The following is a 20,527-nucleotide window of genomic DNA, read 5'->3' as shown; positions in this document are numbered from 1 at the left end:
TGTGTGTGTGTGTGTGTGTGTGTGTCTGTTCCTAAAGTGATTAGAGGAATGTAGTAATGTGAAGAATGTGGAATGAAAGAGGGCGCTCTCTCTTTGAGATGTACCAAGTCAAACACTTGAAGCCTCCCTCTTTGTCATGTAATGCAGTTTGGTGTCAGAAGGGTTTAATATCATTGTTTTCACGCCTTGCAGTCTTTATGAGCTCTATGTGTCATTTAATTAAATGTGGATTATATCACATTATATCTGACTGAACAGGGAGGGAAGCAGTGAACTTGTTTACACCTGGTATTCAGATGTATAGTGAACCTATCACTAGTGGAAAACTCCAAGTATGGCTGTTCACATCTAACATTACTTTGGTGTCTCCACACATGTTTATGTGACAAGTTAAAAAGTCATGCACTAATAGGTTAGAATCAAACACTGAGTTCACTAACTGGTATATGGGTACGAATATTGTGGATACAAACATTGCATATATTCACAAGAAATGTACATGGACAGTGATAAAAAAGGATAAAACCATTCAAATACATCTCAGTTATATGCTAAAAGGAACGGTTAGAAGTGCTAGTGTTTAATAGAAAAGATTTAGTTTATTCCTTCTTGGTAAAATTGAGATTTATTGATGATTTTCTGTGATAGTTATGCTGCTGAGTGAGATTATCTGTGATCGATTGCTTTTGTCTCCACCCACATACCCAGGAGAATACGCTGGGGTTTTCCTCATTCTACTAAATGCTCCCGATGAGAAAAAGAAAACAGAATCACTCACAGTGAACTAAATACTTCTTCACAAAAATATTTTCAGTTAAGTGGAACTTTTTTGTATGTAAATATAAAACCCATAAAAGGTTTATTCTTTAAAAAAACAAAACTTTTCTCACTGTAATTAAATGAAAAACAAAATAGCGACAGGATACTGAAGAACTGCAAGCATAAAGCTTTAATAATACAAATATTATTTTACTGATGCTTCCTATGTAAACATAAGTGATAGAAACCATTTAGCAGTAAGCTTCATATCCGCTTACTTCAACATTAATAAAGAGCTGATCGTAAAAAGGAAGCACACCTTTGTTTTTCAAACACTTTAATGGGCTGTGTGTGTTCCAGACTGTCTGTGGGGGAGAGCAGAACAGGACTCTTGACCGCTGCCGGTCAAAATTGGTATCAGGCTCAAGCAGTGCATAACAAAGGAAATGTTAGTCATAAATGATGTTTGCACAGTCACTGAATCAGTTTGTGATACCAAGTGTTACGTGCAGACGTGTGTGTTTGCGTGTGTATGCTTGCTCTTTGCCTTGCCAAATGATTTTGCCCCAGCAGCCCTCGTGTCCCTGTTGCCATGGTTGATGTTGACACAGCGTGTGATGAGGACTGCTGGAAGGGTGTGTTTGATATATATGTTTCTTCAGCCAGAACCTGTTGGCTGTTGCTTGGTCCTTAATTTATTATTTATGTTCTCAAAGTTATAGTAAATGTGAAATGTGCCACAAACACTGTGACATAAATGTATTGTTATTGCTCATTAGTGTGCAGTATTTATCTGCCATCAAATTCTGCAGAAAACGTTTTCCTATCTTTCCTTTATTTCTCCATCTTAATACAAATACATTTACAGATGATACATTTAAATTAAAGAGAAATACTTGTTGGTTAATTTCTGGGTAAAACATTTCTGACTGTAACAGCCAAGAATGACTTTTGTAGATTATATACACAAAAAACCCTCAGTTAAGAAAACTCTAGCTTTTCTCTCTTTTCGAACAGTATATTTCCTACGTCATTTTCTAAGTTGTCACCATGGGTGACCTTACCTTTGACCCCTCTGGTGACCCCGTAAGGAAGTCTCTAAATCCTATCCCTGCAGAGGGAACACACCAGAGACACTTTGTCGGCTGCTGACAGTTGCTGTAGCCATTTTTAAGCTCAGGTTGACGTTCATGTGGCTACTCACATTCTCTCTCTCTCTCTCCCTCTCTCTCTCCCTCTCTCTCTCTCTCTCTCTCTCTCTCTCTCTCTCTCTCTCTCTCCTCTCTCTCTCTCTCTCTCTCTCTCTCTCTCCCCTCTCTCTCTCTCTCCTCTCTCTCTCTCTCTCTCTCTCTCTCCCTCTCTCTCTCCTCTCTCTCTCTCTCTCTCTCTCGCTCCCTCTCTCTCTCTCTCTCTCTCTCCCTCTCTCTCTCCCTCTTTCTCTCTCTCTCTCTCTCTCTCTCTCTCCCTCTTTCTCTCTCTCTCTCTCTCTCTCCTCTCTCTCTCTCTCCTCTCTCTCTCTCTCTCTCTCTTTCTGCTGAGATTGTCAAAATATCAACATGTTTTCATACAATTCTCTGTTATTTTAATGGGGATAGTGTCAAAAATGTACCAAAGCTTTCAAAAAAAAACCTACAGATTCTATTTAATTTGAACCCAAAGCTGTTACAAGGGAAGAGGTTGGAGCACTGTCTGAATCGCACAAATACATTACATTTTCTGATATTTGGTGCTTAGGACTTCTATGTTTGTTGCTGTGGTTTAGACAAGTATCAATATAATTTGTTTTTTTATAATATCATATCCAAATTTAAAATTCTGGTATTGTGACGATAACTCATCTATCTAGAATCAACAACTTGAAATGTTTTTTTTAACTCAGATATCTGATCATTCCTTCTTCCTACTGTTTAAAGTTTAATATTTAACATATTATGGTCTAAATAGTGTCTTGTATTCCTATAGCATCATGTTAGTACAGTTCTTCCAAGACAAAATCACATGCTGCTTAATCCGTTGTGAGCTTAGGATGCTGCAGATGCCATGAACAAATTCACTGCCTGTCTGAGTTTTAGGCGTGCACACTCCTAACAGCTGTAGTCAGGGGCATTAGGCTTTCAGGTTGTTTGTCCAGCTCTCTGTCCAATACCCCAAAATGAATTATTACATGTGATGGAAATTTCTTCAAATTTGGCAGAAGCGTTCACTTTGAAGCACTTCCATCTACTTCACAGCAATGCTAATTGGGAAACTTGTTACACCCGGTTTAATTGTATTCTCTGCTTCATGAGAGAGACCGGCACCATCAGCATTGTGACTTTACTTTGTATAAAATGTCTTCATATTCAAATGCTTTTTACATTTTGATGCTCAATCTGAATTATTCCTAAACCAATTATCAGCCATGCACATTCATTTTAACCGAGAAGAGTTGAAGTTCTCATGTGAGGGTGGAACCCTCTGCAACATGAGTGTAATCTTAAGGAAAGATTATGTGTTTCCTGTTAAGTACCCACCCTCTGTCCATTGTGCCCCAGTCACTCAGCACTGGTTCCCAGTGGAGAACATTCCCAATGGCTTGAGCTAAGGTGACTTTTCTGCAGTTGTTGTTCTGGCTTTGGAAACGCTTTAAATAGTGCCCATTCAAAATGCATTGTGTCATTCGTTTCAGAAACCAGACATTCCTTAGATAGCGATTGAAAAATGTAAACAGGCTCAAAAGCAACACTTCACCGGTGTTTAGAGCACAGAATCATAGAACGACAGTTTTTGTTTCTTACACTTAAATGAAGGAGAAAATAAAGAGAATTCATGACTTTGGATATTAGATGCAGTTTGACAGTCAGGTTTAGAGGAGGCAGAGTTGGCCCCTGCTATGTATACAAACTCTCTCTCTCTCACACACACACACACACACACACACACACACACACACACACACACACACACACACACACACACACACACACACACACACACACACACACACACACACACACATATACACACAGACACAGAACAGCAGCTGCCAGCACCTAGTTTGGAGCTGAGGCTCCACTGGCTGTCTATTTGTAGAATGATGGAGTCATGTAGAAGACTGTTTTATGAAGGAACTCTTAAGATACCTTTCAGCTGGGTACACACACACACACACACACACACACACGTAAATAAACACACACACAAACATAAACACACAGGCATACACATAGTTCAAAGACATTTTACCCTTTTTAAACATTGGAATAGTTACAAATCCAAAAGTTCTGAATGATGAGCACATCTGTTCTCCAATCCAGCGTGAAAATGTTGTCTCCCTGAAGGGCTGGTTTTATGTTGTTTGATGGTTTGTCATTAAGTGATCATTAATTTGGGATGCCAGTTGAGTTTTTGCCACATAAAGAGCTATCATTTACCCAGAGGAGACACTGACTCATTGGTTTGAGGCTTAGGCCAATGTGGGAATTTTAAGGACCATTAATGCATTTTATAATTGTAGCTCTGGGAAACTCCAGAGGGATGTTTAAAGCTTTGGTACAAGCCGTTCACAGACTCTGAGTATATACATGCCATGTTTCCATCATCATGGTCAGGGGAAAAAAACGAGTAGTCCTGTAACAGTCAGAGTGGCAGAGTTTATCAGAAGGGGAACTAACGTATTTGGTAACTGGTGAAACCAACCAATAAGGGGAGGAGCAGTTAGAATCCGTTGTTTAGATATCCTCAATTTAAACCAGCTCAAAGTCAGATTTCAGCCAACAAACAGCATAGCAGTCCTCACGTTAGGATAGGTTCAATATCGGGCTCCTATTTCCTCTCCTCTATATTTGTCTAAACAAACTGTTGCGTAATGTCTTGCTCCAGTGCATTTTGCAATCCCTGAAATAAACAGAAAGTTATTCTCTATTCTGTTCAAATGTAGTTGTCTCCCGTCATGAGCCTTTTTTTTTTTTTTGCTTTTCTGTGTGACATTTCGACTTTGCGCAATATTGAGTTGGAGCCACGTTGTTACATCTACCAGAGGGCTGAGAGCTCCAGCTGTTTAACACACATAAACAAAGACTGATGGAAAGAGTTGATATTTTTCAGTGACTGCAGCTAATAGGAATGCAAAACATTTATCAGTAAAAAAAAAAAAAAAATGCAGCTAAAGGCATTGTGTGATTGTGTGTATACGTGTTTGTGTGATGGCACATTGACCTCTGGTTTGACAGGCGACAGGGTGGGCTCTTTAATGTCAGTAACCTTCCCCAAGAATAGACAGGAGGGGTGACAGGAGGGGGGGGGGGCTAAGTGTGTTGGTGTGTGTGTGTGGGAGAGAGGAGGAGAGAGAGAGAGAGAGAAAAAAAAGGGTTGATGTGGGAATGAGAGAAAGCGGGACTGAGTGTGTGTGAGTGAGAAAGTGGGAGAGTACTCCCAGTGCAGTCTGATCAGTGTTACGGTCTCCGTCTCGCTATGTGGATTACAGCTCCCACTGCTTGCTGGATTGCCATTCACATTACTGGGAACATAAACTGAACGAGAGCAGAGGATTTCTACTCAAGTGTTTTGATTTTGACAGCAGTGACTTCAACTCCAAGTGTGAGGAGGACTTTTACATTTTGATTAGGACTGCTGCAGATGATAAGGGAGATGAATGGCCGTGCCTTGCCTCCGTCGATACCTGAGGATGGAGAAGCCCCAGACCATGTAACTCATGGGGAAATGAACGGATACCGCCAGAGGATTCGGGATGGGGATGGGGGCGAGGCTGAGGTCCCGGTGTCAAAGTCCCAGAGACGAAAGAGTGATGTCAAAGTCTATAAGGAGTTTTGTGATTTTTATGCTCGCTTGTAAGTATACTTTTTGAAAGATGGGGCTTAGAGCATTACAGTTATGTAGGCTGGCCCGCCTGATACTGTAAGCCTTTTAAGGGGGGGGGGGGGAAATTAGATTTTCCTAATGTGGTCTTTAATCAATACCAACTGGTGTTTCATTATTATTATTTGTTTTATGGGTGTGATGTCTCAACAGAGAAATCCTTGTGGAGTGGTAATAAAACACTGAGCAGCAACTCTTTAAAGGATCTGCTGACCCACCAATAAACTGTTGATTTGTACGCCTCTAACAGGGGAAAAAAACATTTCTAATTGCCATCATTCTTTTAAAATCCCTTTCTCTTTAACGCCTAACTGTAAAAATGTGTAACTGTGTGTCCGGGGGGGGGGGGGGGGGGGGATGGATAAGGAGTCAAGGTTTGATTACCTGATTTGGTTCATGGCTGTGATAAGAAGATGATTTCTTCCATCTATGAATTACCTCCATCACAAAGTTTTGGACAATGACGAACATATGAAGATATGAAAATAGTTCAGGTAAAGTGGTTTTAGGTTGTGGTTGTGGGTGTTAAGGAATCTGGTCTCCTCATACACGGACATGGTATTAGTGTATGTGCTCTGAGCTTACTGTAGTGGTACAGAATGTTTGGAATTCTGATATTTTAGTAGCTGGCTTTACCAGCCGGTTTGATGTGCTTAAGCTGCCTTCTGTGCCATGTTTGTGCAGGGAGAGCTCTGGGTGCTACAGCGGGGAGTGCACAGGAAGGGCTATCTTTGTGCCAAGGGGGGAGTTGTTATGCAAAGTAGAATATGCCAACTGGCATTCCAAGTATGTGTGCATGACGGACAGGAAGGCTAAATATACGTACTTTATTTCTGACTTATCTGGTCTCATTACAGGTTACACTAAAACATGGTTGAGGGTGACCCGCAGGTTTGTAAAGGGTCATTTTGAACCATGGAGTTTTTCTCGGTATCGGAGTGAAAATAGGTCAAAATTGGAGGAAGGTATAGAACTCAGCGTGGACATGTTACAGCAGCCATCATTGGTTGACTGTATATGAGATAAATGAAGAGCCCTATCGGTCATGGAAGGAAGACTGGTATTTAAAAATATCAAGTTTTTTCTTCATTTATTTTTTGGGGATTGATAACAATAAGGCATATCCTATTTGATATCGTCATCATCATTTGAAAAAGAAAGATCAGAAGAACAAAATTAGATGAAGTTTTTATGTCATACACCTACATATATGGCAACCATTCATTTAAACCCTGTATACTGTAACACAGATTAAAGACTAGAACGTGCTGTTTGAAGCTTCCATATAGCCATCACTAGATTCACTACTTTTGTGATCATAAAGTGTGGATTCCTGCATTGTGCTCCCTCTAAGAATACATTTTGACAAATGGTTGTTTTTCAGATATTTACCAGCATTTTAACCATTTCCCTACTTTTACCTTCTTTCACTCTTTCACCTACTTTACCCTCTTGTTGACCTCTTTACTATAGGGGTGGCTGTGGCTTAGTGGTAGCCAGTCGTCTCCTAATCGTAAGGTTGGCAGATCGATCACAGCTCCTGCAGCTTTGGGCACTGAACCCCAAATTTACTCCTGAGTGTCATAGCCACGGATGTGTATGAATGAGATAAGTAAATAATGATGGGCACTTCACTTAGCAACCTCTGTCATCAGTAAATGAACATGTGTGCGGGCGTATTTGAGTGCGTGTAAAAGCACTTTCGGTGGACATAAGTCCTTAATGCACAGTCCATTTACCATTACTTACTGACAGTGGATTGCTCTGTATGATTTTCACATTGGCGGACACTTTTTGGACCTTTTTGCCTTTGGATGTAGACATTTAGATGAACTACAGGACAGCTGAAGAGAGAGAGGAAATGTGGAGAGCAGAGAGTGAGTTGACATTACATTGTCCTCATTGTCTATTACAGGTACATAAAATCAACCCCTGGTATGTAATCACCTTCTCACAGCTTAACATGCTCCAAAGGAGATTGTACTCAATTTGAACAAGCGTGTAAAGGACGGTCCAAAGTATTTTAATGATGAGTTAAACTTTTACATTTTAACAAAGGCAGTCTATAACTAAAGGCTGCGTTGCTGCTACATTCTCTTATACCATGGATTCAAAGCTCAGTGTTTGCCGTTACTGTTTACTTGACAGTTTGCAGATTGTGTGAAGCTGGTGAAGGATGTCCTTCATACTACATCAACAACTCCCTTACACTAACTTGTCCGTCCATAATGTCCTCAATCATCACCACTGCATTGAAATGAATATTTTTGTAACTATTCGGTTTTAGCCCCACAACTGCTTATAAGCGTGTCTCTCCTTCACACAGGGCGCTGGAGGCAGATAGGAGGGTGGAAATGCCTAAGGGATGTATCATTTCCTCCCTTAAAGCCTTTGGACAGGGCAGGGCTGTCAGTGTGTCTGATATCAGGCCAAACAGGGTATATAGAACAATATGTATTTGATAAGTCTGTGAGGAGTGGACCCAGATGGAAGCTGAGCGTAATCCCACATCTTCTTCCCTCAATTCGCCTTTTTTTTTTTTTTAAAGAATATAACTCTCAACAATGTTTTTAGTGCAGATCATAAAAAAAATGTCTTGTTAAAGATAGTTTAATTGACAACATTGAATAAAATCCCAAAAATCTGAATGGATGAGCAGCGTGTCTAGGAGTTTGCGGAACTCTCGTTCTTTCCCAAATTGCTCTAACTAAGTTTATATGAACAGAATCCATCACTCCAAACAAATCCTACACAGTCTTGTTTGTGTGTCCGTGTTGCCTGGATACGCGCTGGTATTCTGACCTTTCAAACAAAGTCGAGGAGCAAGGAAGGTCCCTCCATTCTCTCCCGACTTTCTCTTTTTCTCTTCAACATCTTTGTCTGCAACAGCTTCCCATTAACTTCCAGAAACAGTTGTTTTCCTGGGCATTGTAGCATTCATGATGAACTTTGCTCTTGTTGTTGTTTCATTATGATGATCTGATCATGGATGTAGCTCGGGGTTTAATTCAGTTCAAAATTCTGACAGAAGAAGGTTTGGATAGCTATTTCCTAAAACAAACCATGAGATGATGAAGTTGTGTCCACTGGATAGATTTGGTATTTCCCTACAATAATAAATAATTAAAACATCCTTTTCATTTCAAGTTAATTAAGTTATTTCAGGCTGATCAGATACATATTGGACCAATCATCAAACTATGAGCAGTATTCATACAATGGCATCACTTATTGGAACCAATGGAACCCTATTTCACAACTATGAAGAAATGTTTCTTACATGTTTCCAGTTTGAACACGAGGAGAAAACACCAGAGTCTGGTCCGTGTTGTGTTTTCAGGTGTGAGTGGTTCAAGATGTAAAGGCGAAGGATTGTCATTTCAAAAATAGCCATTCACAGTCAAGTGTCCTTTAAGTTATGTTTCATTCTAACCTCTGACATACATGTAAGTTACTTTTTTTCATTTTAACATCTGCTTGTCTGGAATAACTCGTAAATTTGATGGTGAGCATAACAAGAGTCGTAAATAATTACTTTTCTAAGAAACACTGAGGCAGGTTTTTTGGGCGTGACCGTATGTGTGCTGCAGGTTCTGGCACCAGCACCTCATATAAAAGTTAGTAGCCTGGGGCCCCTCCCCAGTGATGTATTACAGTCACTTTTAGCAAGGAGGTAAAACAAATAGGATTGATTAATGAGAGGGCGGGGTTTGTTTCATATGTCATTTTAACTCTGCAACGTCAGTACATAGGTCTGTTCTTCAGCCTTTGTCAGTCCAGTCAGTGTGTCCCATGTCTGTGTACACACACCTCACTTACAGATGTACTGCTGCTGAGCCCAACAGTGCACACAGTAACTTGAGCTTCATTCTCCAAAGACAACATGTAGATTTCCCACCTCGTAGAGCCCCCACACCCTGATAAGCAGAGCCAAAATAAACCTTCAACACAGATATTGTGTGTACGTTTTCAACTCTCCTAACCTTTTACATCACATTTCCCCCACCCTCCTCTCCTTTCTCTTTGAGTTAAGATCTTATGGAACTTTAAATTACTTCTTGGATATTTCTTAGAAAATATGACTTACAAAAAAATACATTCAAACTAAAATATGGACTTTTTTTTTTTTCAAGTAGTGTTGTAGTTAAGACCACACTAACCAAGGGCAAGACATACCTGAGACCAGAGTGCTCCGAGACCGAGACAAGACCAAGACATTTAGGGATCGGGATCGAGACCCAGTCGAGACCGGGACCATAAATATCACTGAAAAATCATCATGTTGTGTGCAGCGGGCGTGTCACTCACTTACACAACAAGGGTTGGGTCCGGGATAAAAACCAAACTACACATGATTTGAAGTGATTTGTTCTTTTAGAAAAGGGCATTTTTCTTTTCTAATCACAGTAATGACAAGGACAAATAGCATTTCGGTGGAGGTCTTGACCGGTGTTAAGTTAAAACCGGAGTCCGCCCAGTCTGAGATCGAGACAAGGCTGAGTAAAAATTATTTTGATTCCGAGACGAGATCTTCAAAAAGTGGTCTTGAGACCGGTCTTAAGACCAAGACTGATTTTGAGTACTACAACACTTATAACAAGATATATAACTGCTTCAATAATAATCAGACTCATGTGATTTGACATGTTGAAGTAATGTTTTAACAAGCTGCAAACAGTAAAGAATATGAACCATTTCATAAGTTCATCGCAATTTTAATAGTAACTATAATTCAGAGTCACATGTATCTGTATTTTTATATTCAAATAAATTCTGTAATTATTCATTGTACTAAATCTTAATAACATTGTAATGAATGTCAGTTTATGCTCTTGTATATTGGTTGAAATAAGTTTTTTTTTTTTTAAATAAATATTGCATTTCCTGCTTCATAACTGGAATAATGAATGCGATGAAATAACCATGTTACTCTCTGATCCTGATTGTGACGTCTCTGTCTTCTCAGCAACATGGCCAATGCTCTGGCCAACGCCATGTGCGAGCGCTGCAAGAGTGGTTTCGCCCCGGCGGAGAAGATCGTGAACAGCAACGGGGAGCTTTACCATGAACAGTGCTTTGTGTGTGCCCAGTGTTTCCAGCAGTTCCCTGAGGGACTCTTCTATGAGGTACCCGTTTTCTACACCAGTGTCTTCTTGGTGTTTCTTTGACTATCCAGTGAAAATAGAAAGTGTAGTCAGTCAGTCAAGATTTTAACACTAAGGGAAAAGATTGAAGTGAGCACATAAGATCACTTTCTACAAACCATACAGTAAAGGTAAATACACAGTGAATATTACACCATGCCTGAATTTTAAAATAACATCACTTTTAGATTTTTTTAAACTTTAAATTAAATTAAAATGGCCTGAGTGGTCACATAACTGGTTCTCTATTACAACCTCATCATCACTGTTTAGAAGAGATTCCTTAAACAAAGAGTCTAAGCACATGGTCCTGTTGATGTGAATAAAGAGAGGGGCACTGAATTATTAAAAAACCCCTTCCAGTAAGCTGTGTGTTTACCAGCTTTGACACAAGGCCAGGTGTTGCTCCGGTCGGCCCCAGGGAACCTGATGCTCCTCTGTTTAGTCAGTGTTTCAAAGAGAAACAGTCTCTCACACTACAGTCAATATAAAAGCCATAAGGCATGACATTGACTCATCCTCCAGGGTAATGATTTTACAGGTTGCCATAAATAAACAGTAAGCTGCTCATTACCCACCCCTCTGTGCTCAGCAGTATAAACATGTTTGGATAAGGGAGTGGGGTTCGAAATGGAAAGATGATTCTTGCTTTTTAATGACCCTGAGCCTATAGGTGTCAACACTGAATGTTCTTTTCACTATAGTCTATTTCCTTCCTTTTCTTTTTTTATTCTTGTAAGATGTAGTTTTAGAGCATCAATGGTTTTTCAGTTAAATATCTTTTTCAAATTAAATCATAGTAAAATGTTGGTTGAGAAACTCCATGACTCACTTTGTAGTGAAGGGATTCATTGATGTATTATGTCAATAATTGGCACGGTGATAAAATTGTCACACAAAGAACTATTATTTTTTGCGACGTAGAAATGGGATTGTTGCAGAGAGAATGTGACGCCATGCTGCACTGATGACTGTGAGGATTAGCACTGAGTTTGTACAGCACGGCTTGCAGACCCAGGATCACATGGGGACTCGTGACATTGGACATGTGATTCAGATATTAAACCCCACATCTGCATTTGTCACTGCACAATCCCACAGAGGGAAAGATAAGATAAAGAAAACTAGTTTTCATCGAGCATTCAGCACAGATCAGGAGGGCTTTCCTAAATGTCCCCTTTGCTTTCTACCTTTGACAGAAGTGTGTTAATATTGCTGAGTACTGTTTAAGAGCTGCTAGAAAACTGTATCAGCCTTTTTCCCCCTCCTGTCCCTCAACTGTCTGCTCTTCTTTGATTGGACGTCTTACTGACAGAAGGAACGTCTTTGTAGAATCATTCAAAAAGGTTATGGACTGAGTCATAGTTTTTACCAGAATAACACAATCGGGTTGTCAACATTATGCTTATTGTGGAGTAGTGCAGAATCGTTTCATTTCTTGTTAATTGTTTGGATGTTCATCTGTGTGGTTTTAACGCTGTGTACCAATTGTTTGAATTTTTTGGACAGTTTGAAGGCAGGAAATACTGTGAGCATGACTTCCAGATGCTGTTCGCTCCCTGCTGCCACCAGTGCGGTAAGTACAAGAACTGCAGTAACATAAATACTAAATTTCCATCTTCTGCACCTGACTCTGCCTGTTCACACTCCAGCTGCGGTGCTACTTAGAAGAAAATGCTCTTTACACGATCAATATCTGTGTGACTGTTTGCTCAAGCGTTCCGTAATCCCTCCATTTTTCTCCAGGTGAGTTCATTATCGGTCGTGTGATCAAGGCTATGAACAACAGCTGGCATCCAGACTGTTTCTGCTGTGATATCTGCCAGGCTGTGCTCGCCGACGTTGGATTTGTCAAGAATGCTGGAAGGTCAGTTCCTGTTACTCAGCTTTGTTTTTTTTTGTTTTTTCATTTTTTCATTTCCTTTTATAATCTGGTCCTCACTCTCTCACCAGGCACCTGTGTCGTCCATGTCACAACCGAGAGAAAGCTCGTGGCCTCGGCAAGTACATCTGTCAGAAGTGTCACGCCATCATCGAGGAGCAGCCTCTCCTTTTCAAGAATGACCCCTACCACCCGGATCATTTCAACTGCAACAACTGCGGGTAAACATGCACATACAAACACACATGGCCAGCTCTGTCAGTCTCACAGATTGGTAGATTGGTTTGTTTGTTTTGGAAGCCTCGGGTCCGACTGCAATCATAACTAGAAGTGACTATATGTGGATTAGAGGGAGAGTGGAAATCTCCATTCTGATTTATTTATAGGTCTTTATGGCTGTGACTTGTCTATCAGATTAGCCAGATCATAATTTATTCCCCTTTATCAGCAAATAAACTCTAAATGGGACCATGATTTTCCAAACACTTGAAACTGGGTTAAGACTATAAAGTCTTTAGCAACATGTTGACTAAAGTAAAAAAAAAAAAAAAAAACAAGAAACAAGAAAGAGGTAGAGTCAGTTTCTCATCAGTTTTTATACCGTTGGACTTTGTTTTATAAACAGTGGAGTCTCCTCCTGCTGGTCAATACAAAGAATGCACGTTTCCACATGGACTTAACTTTTGAAGTTCACATCCACTACTTCTACAGCCGATGGTCTCACAGAGTATTCAGAGCATGAAAACAAAGGGAGGACTGTTGAATTCAGTCCTGAAAACACGACAGACTTTCAAATAGAGGTGTATGAGCGCTTTGATTCTTAAATCTAATGAATATGAATATTAAGAGATAGAAGAGACCGATTAGACATGATTATCGAAACATAAATATGTGTTGTAACTTCACTGATAAACCGTCATGAATCTGTATGGAGATCCAAATAATGAAAAGTACATAGACACTGCAGATTTATAACCAATACTGGAAAAATGCTCCATTTTTAGGGCCTGATTTACAAATTGTTATGCGGCTTTTGCGCTCGCTCAACCTGTGCAAACCTCTTTGGGCATGTTTGCGCCTTGATGTCAGTAGTACTATAATGCTTTGTGAATTAGACCTTGAAGTGAAGCAGATCGCAGATAGCTTCAATCTGTTCTTAGTGAATCAGGTGTTCAATCTGCAACAAAATAAAGGATCAGAGAGTGCTCTCTGGTGGACAAACTTTATTACTGTATGTACACATATGTCATGTGATTTAACATGTGAGTGTCTCATGCTATCTCATAAAAAATCTCTTGCTTTTCAATTGTATTATATTTACATTTTTAACCTCTGACTGTACAGAGTGTTCTTTTTTCAACCGATTTTGTAACATAGTTAAAATCAGTATTTTTGACATTCTGGAAGAAGTACACCTCTGTTGTTTGGTTGGTTAACTTCAGATTGATTAGTTTGGCTATTGTGGAAAATGTTTAGGTGGCTTGCATTTGCTTTAATGTACGTTACATGAGTGAAAGTCAAGCTGGTCTATCTAGTTTAATTTGATTCTCTCCACAGTAAGGAGCTGACGGCTGATGCCAGGGAGCTGAAGGGGGAGCTCTACTGCCTGCCCTGCCATGACAAGATGGGTGTCCCCATCTGCGGTGCCTGTAGGAGGCCCATCGAGGGCCGTGTGGTTAACGCCATGGGCAAGCAGTGGCATGTGGAGGTGCGATGTTACGCTGTTCACTTTTGTTACACGTTAACTGAAGCTTAAGAAAGGATGAACTCTCAAATTGAAAAATATCTTTATATGTTTGGTATTGTCAGCCAGAGTAGATGAGCATATATTTGACATTTGAAATGTGCATATTTCTGTTTCGTTTAATAGACCTAAAATGCAATTTACTTGAAAAAATGTGATCCATAAGAAAAGGGAAAAAAAACTCAGGAAGTTTCAGGATTACTTGTTTATAGCTTGATATTGTTGCCCCTGTTATTTTTCTCTCTTTCTTTACATCAATAATTAATACATTCCATATTTGTGTCTCAATCTTTCACCAGTCTTATATTCACAGTTCTGTTCAAGCTGCTCCATCTCTGAGCTGGGAAAGTCTCTGTTTGCATTCTGTCTGTTTTTTTCTTGTATTCTCTTTGTCGTCATATCACATCCTATCTCCATCTTTTCTTCTGTATATTCATTTTTTATTGTCATTTTCTGGTGTCCCCCGCTCCACATGTAGCATCATGTGTGCACTGTGTGCGAGCGCCCGTTTCAGGGCCACCCGTTTTATGAGCGAGGTGGTCGAGCCTATTGTGAGAGACACTTTGACATGGTGAGGGGATTATGGATTGGCCTGACGTTGACTGCTGCCCATGTCTCACTTGTCCCTGCATAACTAGAATGTCCCAGCTTCCCTACACTGGTTACACTAACTTTTAGCTTTACCAGTTAGTTTCTGTCTGTCTGACCAGCTCTTTGGAGCCTGATATCTATGTATTTAAGGTATAAAAACAATCACTATCTGCAGACATTCATCTTTTATTTGGCTTTTACAGTCTAAAATGTGATGATTCTGCACTGTTAAACTCATCACTTATGTCTTATATCACAGACACATGACATAGACAGAGGGCTTAAATAGGCATTACCAGAAAAGTGTACATTCCCTTTTAATATTTGTTATATCCTACCATTACTTGTTAATGAGTACCCCCTCTAGAGCTCACTCTTCAGACCTCCCTCCCTACTCTCTGGTGGAGGAAGTTAGAGGATATCTGGACTAAACTTGATCTGCTTGTGGTCTGACCTTGTAATGTTTGTGATAATGGACTGACTGACAGCTGTGCTAACCATGTGTGCTTGCCTGTGGGTCTGTTTTCAGCATTTTGTGTGTGCTAAGTGTGAGAAACCCTTCCTTGGACACCGTCACTACGAGCGCAAGGGTCTGGCTTACTGTGAAACACACTACAACCAGGTAACACTCAAAAGTATCAGAATCATTCATTTTTTTAAATATCTGAACCATGGCAACCGACTGGGTCCATGCATTTCACCAAGGCTGCTAAAATATGAAGTGATAATGGGGAGTTGGACATGTAGAAAAGGTCAAGATAGTATGCTACAAAACTCTGTTAACACCTGCAATACAATTTCTGTCAAATGAGGACATTTACAGGCCTATGTGATTGACCATAAATGCACCATTATGGCCACATGGGCTGCTTGTCAAAAGGCAAGGCAAGCAACTGCTTGGGGCCCCAGACCAGTAGGGGCCCCTGAGGGCTTACAAAACTTGACCAAACCTCTTGCCCTTCTCAGCGTTGCATGCATTATTGCTGTGAAAACAAAAGTTTGTCAATGAAAGTCAACAAAGAAAAATGAAGAGAAATTAGCTGTCTATAGGAAAGAAAAAGGAAAAAAGAAGAAGAGGAGTAAGCGTTGGCTGGCAGACATAATGGTGATGAGGGCCCGAACAGGCTCTAGAATCACTACTGATTATGGCCATTTGATTGTCACCTTTAATCACAACAATTGGTGGAATGTGATAATGATTAATAAATACAAAATCAAAGAAAAACTAAGCAGTAAAATGTCATTTTTTTGTACCTTAAAAATTGAAAGACTTCTAAAATCCACTGTTACTATTTTGCTGAACCCTTATTTAGTTGATGTATTAGCTCCACCTAGTGTTGGAGTATTGCAGTAATTTTTATCCCACACAACCCTTCAGCTTCTAAGGAAGTTTACAAAGCGTGTTGCCTCTGAAGTCTGTGCTTGTTAGCATGTTTTTTTTCTAAGGAGGCGTGTTGTATGAACCATGATAAAGAACGCCACTTTTGAAAAGTGTTACATTATTCCATTACATCTTAAGACGTGGTATTGCATCACTCACTCTCTGTTTGTCTTTCCTCGTCTCACCTAGCTGTTTGGAGATGTTTGTTACCACTGCAATCGTGTTATCGAAGGAGATGGTGAGGAATGTTCTTTTGATATGTCACTCATTAAATTGTGCCGCCTTTTCTTTTAACAATGTTCCTCTCTTTCACACATAGATTGCTTTAGTGTGAACTTGTAACTGTGCGCAGGTTCTCCTTTGGAAATGAGATAATCAGAATTTATGAATTGATGATCAGATGAAGCCACAGTCATCTGACGGTATTCCTTCTATGTTTCCAGTGGTGTCTGCCCTCAACAAGGCGTGGTGTGTCAACTGTTTTGCCTGCTCTACCTGCAACACCAAGCTCACCCTCAAGTAAGTGATAAACAGGCCTAATGTTACAGCACACTAACATTAATAATATAACTGTGTAGGGGGATTGATCAACACATTTTAGTTAGCCTAGCTCTCTCTTTGCTTGTCATTATTCTCTTTTAAATCTAGCTTGTTAACTGTCTGTAATTCCAATCCTGTTCATTTCTGATTTTTAAGCTTTACACTTATAATTCTCTGTCTCTCTGCGGGATACTTTCTTTACCCCTCCTTCCTTTTATCATCCCTCTTCTTTGGGCTCTTACTACCTTCTCCTGCTCCCCTTTACCTTCCGCTGTGCTCTCTACGATCTCTTTCTTCTCCCTGTTCTTGTCACTCATATGTCTTTCCTCTCCTCCTCTCTCACTGTCCTTCCTCTTCTCTTCCATAACCCCCCGCCTCCTTTCCCCTCTTCGCTGCTGCTCTGGCAGGGAAAAGTTTGTGGAGGTGGATCTGAAGCCGGTGTGTAAGCACTGCTATGAACGCCTGCCGGACGACATGAAACGCCGGCTTGCAAAGCGGGAACGCGACTCAAAAGAGAAGAAAAAGAAATTGATACCCATGTGTCTGTGATCCTCTATTTCTCCTTTCTTCTCACTTCCACTGTTCTTCCTTTGGTCAGTTTCCATCTTCCTTTGTTTTTGTTTCTGCTCTTTTGTTGTTTCATTGTCATCAGATTTCAAACATTCTTTATGTCACTTTTATTTCCTCATCTCACAGTTACATTTGGTTCATTTTACTTTGTGCACTGTGTAGGTGTACTCAGGACACCTTACACTGGCTTTAGTACATGACCACTTCTAAGCCAGGGACACTCGTCGCTATTTAGACGTCTACTCTGGTAACCCTGCTGCTATGCAAACAGGAAAAGCAGTTCAATCACATGGTAGAGGGTATGCGTTGTCTTCTGGGTCTCCCTGCCTGCCTGCCTGAAGGCTAAAACTTTAATCACTTCCGGCAGCTTTCTAGCTGCTGAGGTCTCAACAGGTTTGACACGTGCCTTGGTGTTGCCGGTGATTATCTGCTTTGGAAAGGAATGGCGTACAGGGCAGATGGAGAAAAAGGTTTAGTGGATGTCGAAGTAGGGGCATTTATGCTGAAAACTATCAAAGAGCACAATTTACAACAGCCAGGAGGATACATTTCACAATCTGTAATGTAATGCTTTAAAAAGCTTGAAAAAAATAAAATAAAATCCCTAGACCAGTAAAAACAGGGATAGGCAGTCTTGAGATAAATAGTTGTTTTAATTTAGACAGTAGCCCATGAAGAAAATCTGAAAAAAGATTATGTTTCAGGAGCTACAGAAAAGTCGAAAGAAAATGATGTTTCATATTTTTTCTCATAGTGTGCAAATGAGACAATGACTACATTCATTTAGAAGGGAACATTTGGCATAACAGCTTAGGTACAAATCTGTTCAGTTGACAATGGCAATGATTCGAAACATCCATCCACAAAGTTCATGTTTGACCACATAGTTTTGTTGTTTTCATTTTTTGCGCAACACATGCACGTCATATATCAATTCATATTCGGTTTGAGAAGGGATTTTTAAGGATATGATATGTATGACTGATAATGTATGAGTGTGTTGATGACGTTTAATCTCCAACCTGTAACAATGGCTTTGACTCTTTCTCCCACAGGAACAAGTTTGTGGAGTTTGACATGAAGCCAGTGTGCAAGAAGTGCTATGAGAAGTTCCCTCTGGAGCTGAAGAAGAGACTGAAGAAGCTGTCTGAAACTGTTGCACGAAAGTAACCACACAGTTGAGATGTCATGTGTCTGGAATGTAAAATCCAATATGATGACTTGTGTGTATTGTATGAAGCAGTGAGTGGAAACGATCATGTTTTATTTTCAGTACAACACTCCATATTTTCTTCCTTTTACTTACAGATAATCTTTTCATGGGCCTCAAGCTGACAGATTGTTGGTGTGTCTATCATTAGGTTTAACATTAACCTGTTCAGTGCCTTTTGGCTCAAATACTGCACTGTATACTTTTCACAAGCTTGCCTTATTTCATCACGTAAACTTAACCAAAACACAGATATTGGTGGTCCTGTATTTCAAAATATGTATGTGCTTTAAAACAACATGAAAATGAGAGAATAAAAAGTGTATCTCCAAGCTATAAATGTGCTCGCATACATGCGCCGAAATGCCAAGCAACGTGTCCTGTGTTTGACTAATGTTACTTACTCCTGTAAAATTACTGATTAAATCCAAAGAAAGTTGAAGACAATATGGTTCTTTCGAATGTGTATAGCATCTCTATTGTATTCTTTCCCACCAACTTACTATTTTATATATTATTATATTATTATTTTCTTGAATTTATGCGCAAAACTTTTCTTTTGAGCTCTATCAAGCGGATTATTGTATGTTTTTGTCTTTGAAATCTTACTTTGGTTTCTTTAATGCTACATTATTGCTCTCAACCATTACATGTATCCTGTTGGATTACCTTTTTATGTTGTATGCATTTCATGTGTGAAACCATCTGTACACTGGTGTTAACATATAGCTGGAGCCAAGCTCCCTCTTTCAATATAATGCAATCTAGTACAACAGCCCTGGAATAGAAAGCAAGTTTATAATGTTCCACTTTTGTTTCATCTGCTGCCATGAACAGTAAGGTATCCAGTGCAAGTTTAAGAAATACCTTTGACACATTGTCAACTAACACTGATGATTAAAATGTTCACTTTGACAGGGTTTACTGCATGGCAACTGTTAACTCTTGTTTGTTACAACATGACGCCTTGTGACATGTGCAACGACCGGATGTGGGAGTAATGTTAGATGTTGAACATGTGTCTCTGCTGTTTGTAATCCAGAGAAAGCGATCCTCTTAAAGAGGTTTACCGACTTCCTCAAGGCTCAGACCTCTTAGAAAAGAAAGCCAACTGTTGTAAATTAGAGAGAATCATTTCCATTCTGAAATAAAGTTTCACTCAAGCAGTATTTTATCATAACATGCCTTTGACACAGTGATTAGGAAGAGAAAGACATTCCATGCTACCATGGGAATAAGAAGTCCAATGTTACTTCAGTGAATTTCATTGCCGTATGCCAAAATATTTAACATGTCTTGTCACACTATCCACTGGACTGTTGTGAAGCAGAACTTCAGCTCCACTAAAAATAGTTCAGTGGATATTTTTATTTGATATCCTAGTACCTAGATGACTGCAATGCCTCCACACAAAAACGACATTGCCCTTATACTGTACTCACAATGCTTGTCAAAAGACAGTATTTATTCATTTAATGTTAACACTCAAAAGTGCTGTTTTTTTAAATATATCTGTGAAAGGCTGTCTACTCATCTGAATAAATATATATTAAATCCCACCTGTGTGCATGTAGAAATGTTTTTGTTTGATAACTTCTCATCTATCTTTAACTGTGACATGACATCACTTGCATGCTTTGAATGTACAGGTGTCGATAAGTGTCGTTTCATACAGCTCTTACACCTTAACTAACAAAAAAAAAACCTGGGTTTAATAACTATTGTAGTTGAAAATAGAGAATTAATCTTCCAAAAGCCATGTCTATGCAGCATCGCAAAATACAAAAAAAATAGGTTTTATTAGTTGTATAAATTATAATTATATTATTGCTGTTTGAATTATACAACT

General features: G+C 39.6%; 1 protein-coding gene across 6 annotated transcripts in view; it reads left to right on the top strand.

Annotated features, from left to right (window-relative positions):
* Positions 1-20,237, top strand: part of lims2 (LIM and senescent cell antigen-like domains 2) — a 26,509-nt gene extending 6,272 nt beyond the window's left edge. For 2 of the 6 annotated variants that reach the window (XM_065962080.1, XM_065962081.1), the window contains exons 2-11: positions 10,583-10,742; positions 12,270-12,336; positions 12,507-12,627; positions 12,714-12,863; positions 14,200-14,350; positions 15,507-15,599; positions 16,548-16,596; positions 16,802-16,877; positions 17,306-17,491; positions 18,524-18,753. In XM_065962080.1, the coding sequence (XP_065818152.1) occupies positions 10,583-10,742; positions 12,270-12,336; positions 12,507-12,627; positions 12,714-12,863; positions 14,200-14,350; positions 15,507-15,599; positions 16,548-16,596; positions 16,802-16,877; positions 17,306-17,447 (1,009 nt within the window). In that variant the 3' untranslated portion in view covers positions 17,448-17,491; positions 18,524-18,753. Of the gene's footprint in view, positions 1-5,113; positions 5,589-10,582; positions 10,743-12,269; positions 12,337-12,506; positions 12,628-12,713; positions 12,864-14,199; positions 14,351-14,864; positions 14,958-15,506; positions 15,600-16,547; positions 16,597-16,801; positions 16,878-17,305; positions 17,492-18,523 lie in introns of those variants that run through there. The other 4 variants (XM_065962078.1, XM_065962079.1, XM_065962077.1 and 1 more) reach the window with 4 other exon arrangements.
* The last annotated feature ends 290 nt before the right edge of the window (positions 20,238-20,527 follow it).

The sequence above is a fragment of the Labrus bergylta genome, chromosome 13, assembly GCF_963930695.1.
Source record: "Labrus bergylta chromosome 13, fLabBer1.1, whole genome shotgun sequence".
Taxonomy (NCBI): Eukaryota; Metazoa; Chordata; class Actinopteri; order Labriformes; family Labridae; genus Labrus; species Labrus bergylta.
The sequence above is the reverse complement of the archived record's forward strand: the minus strand, read 5'-3'. Positions and strand labels throughout refer to the sequence as shown.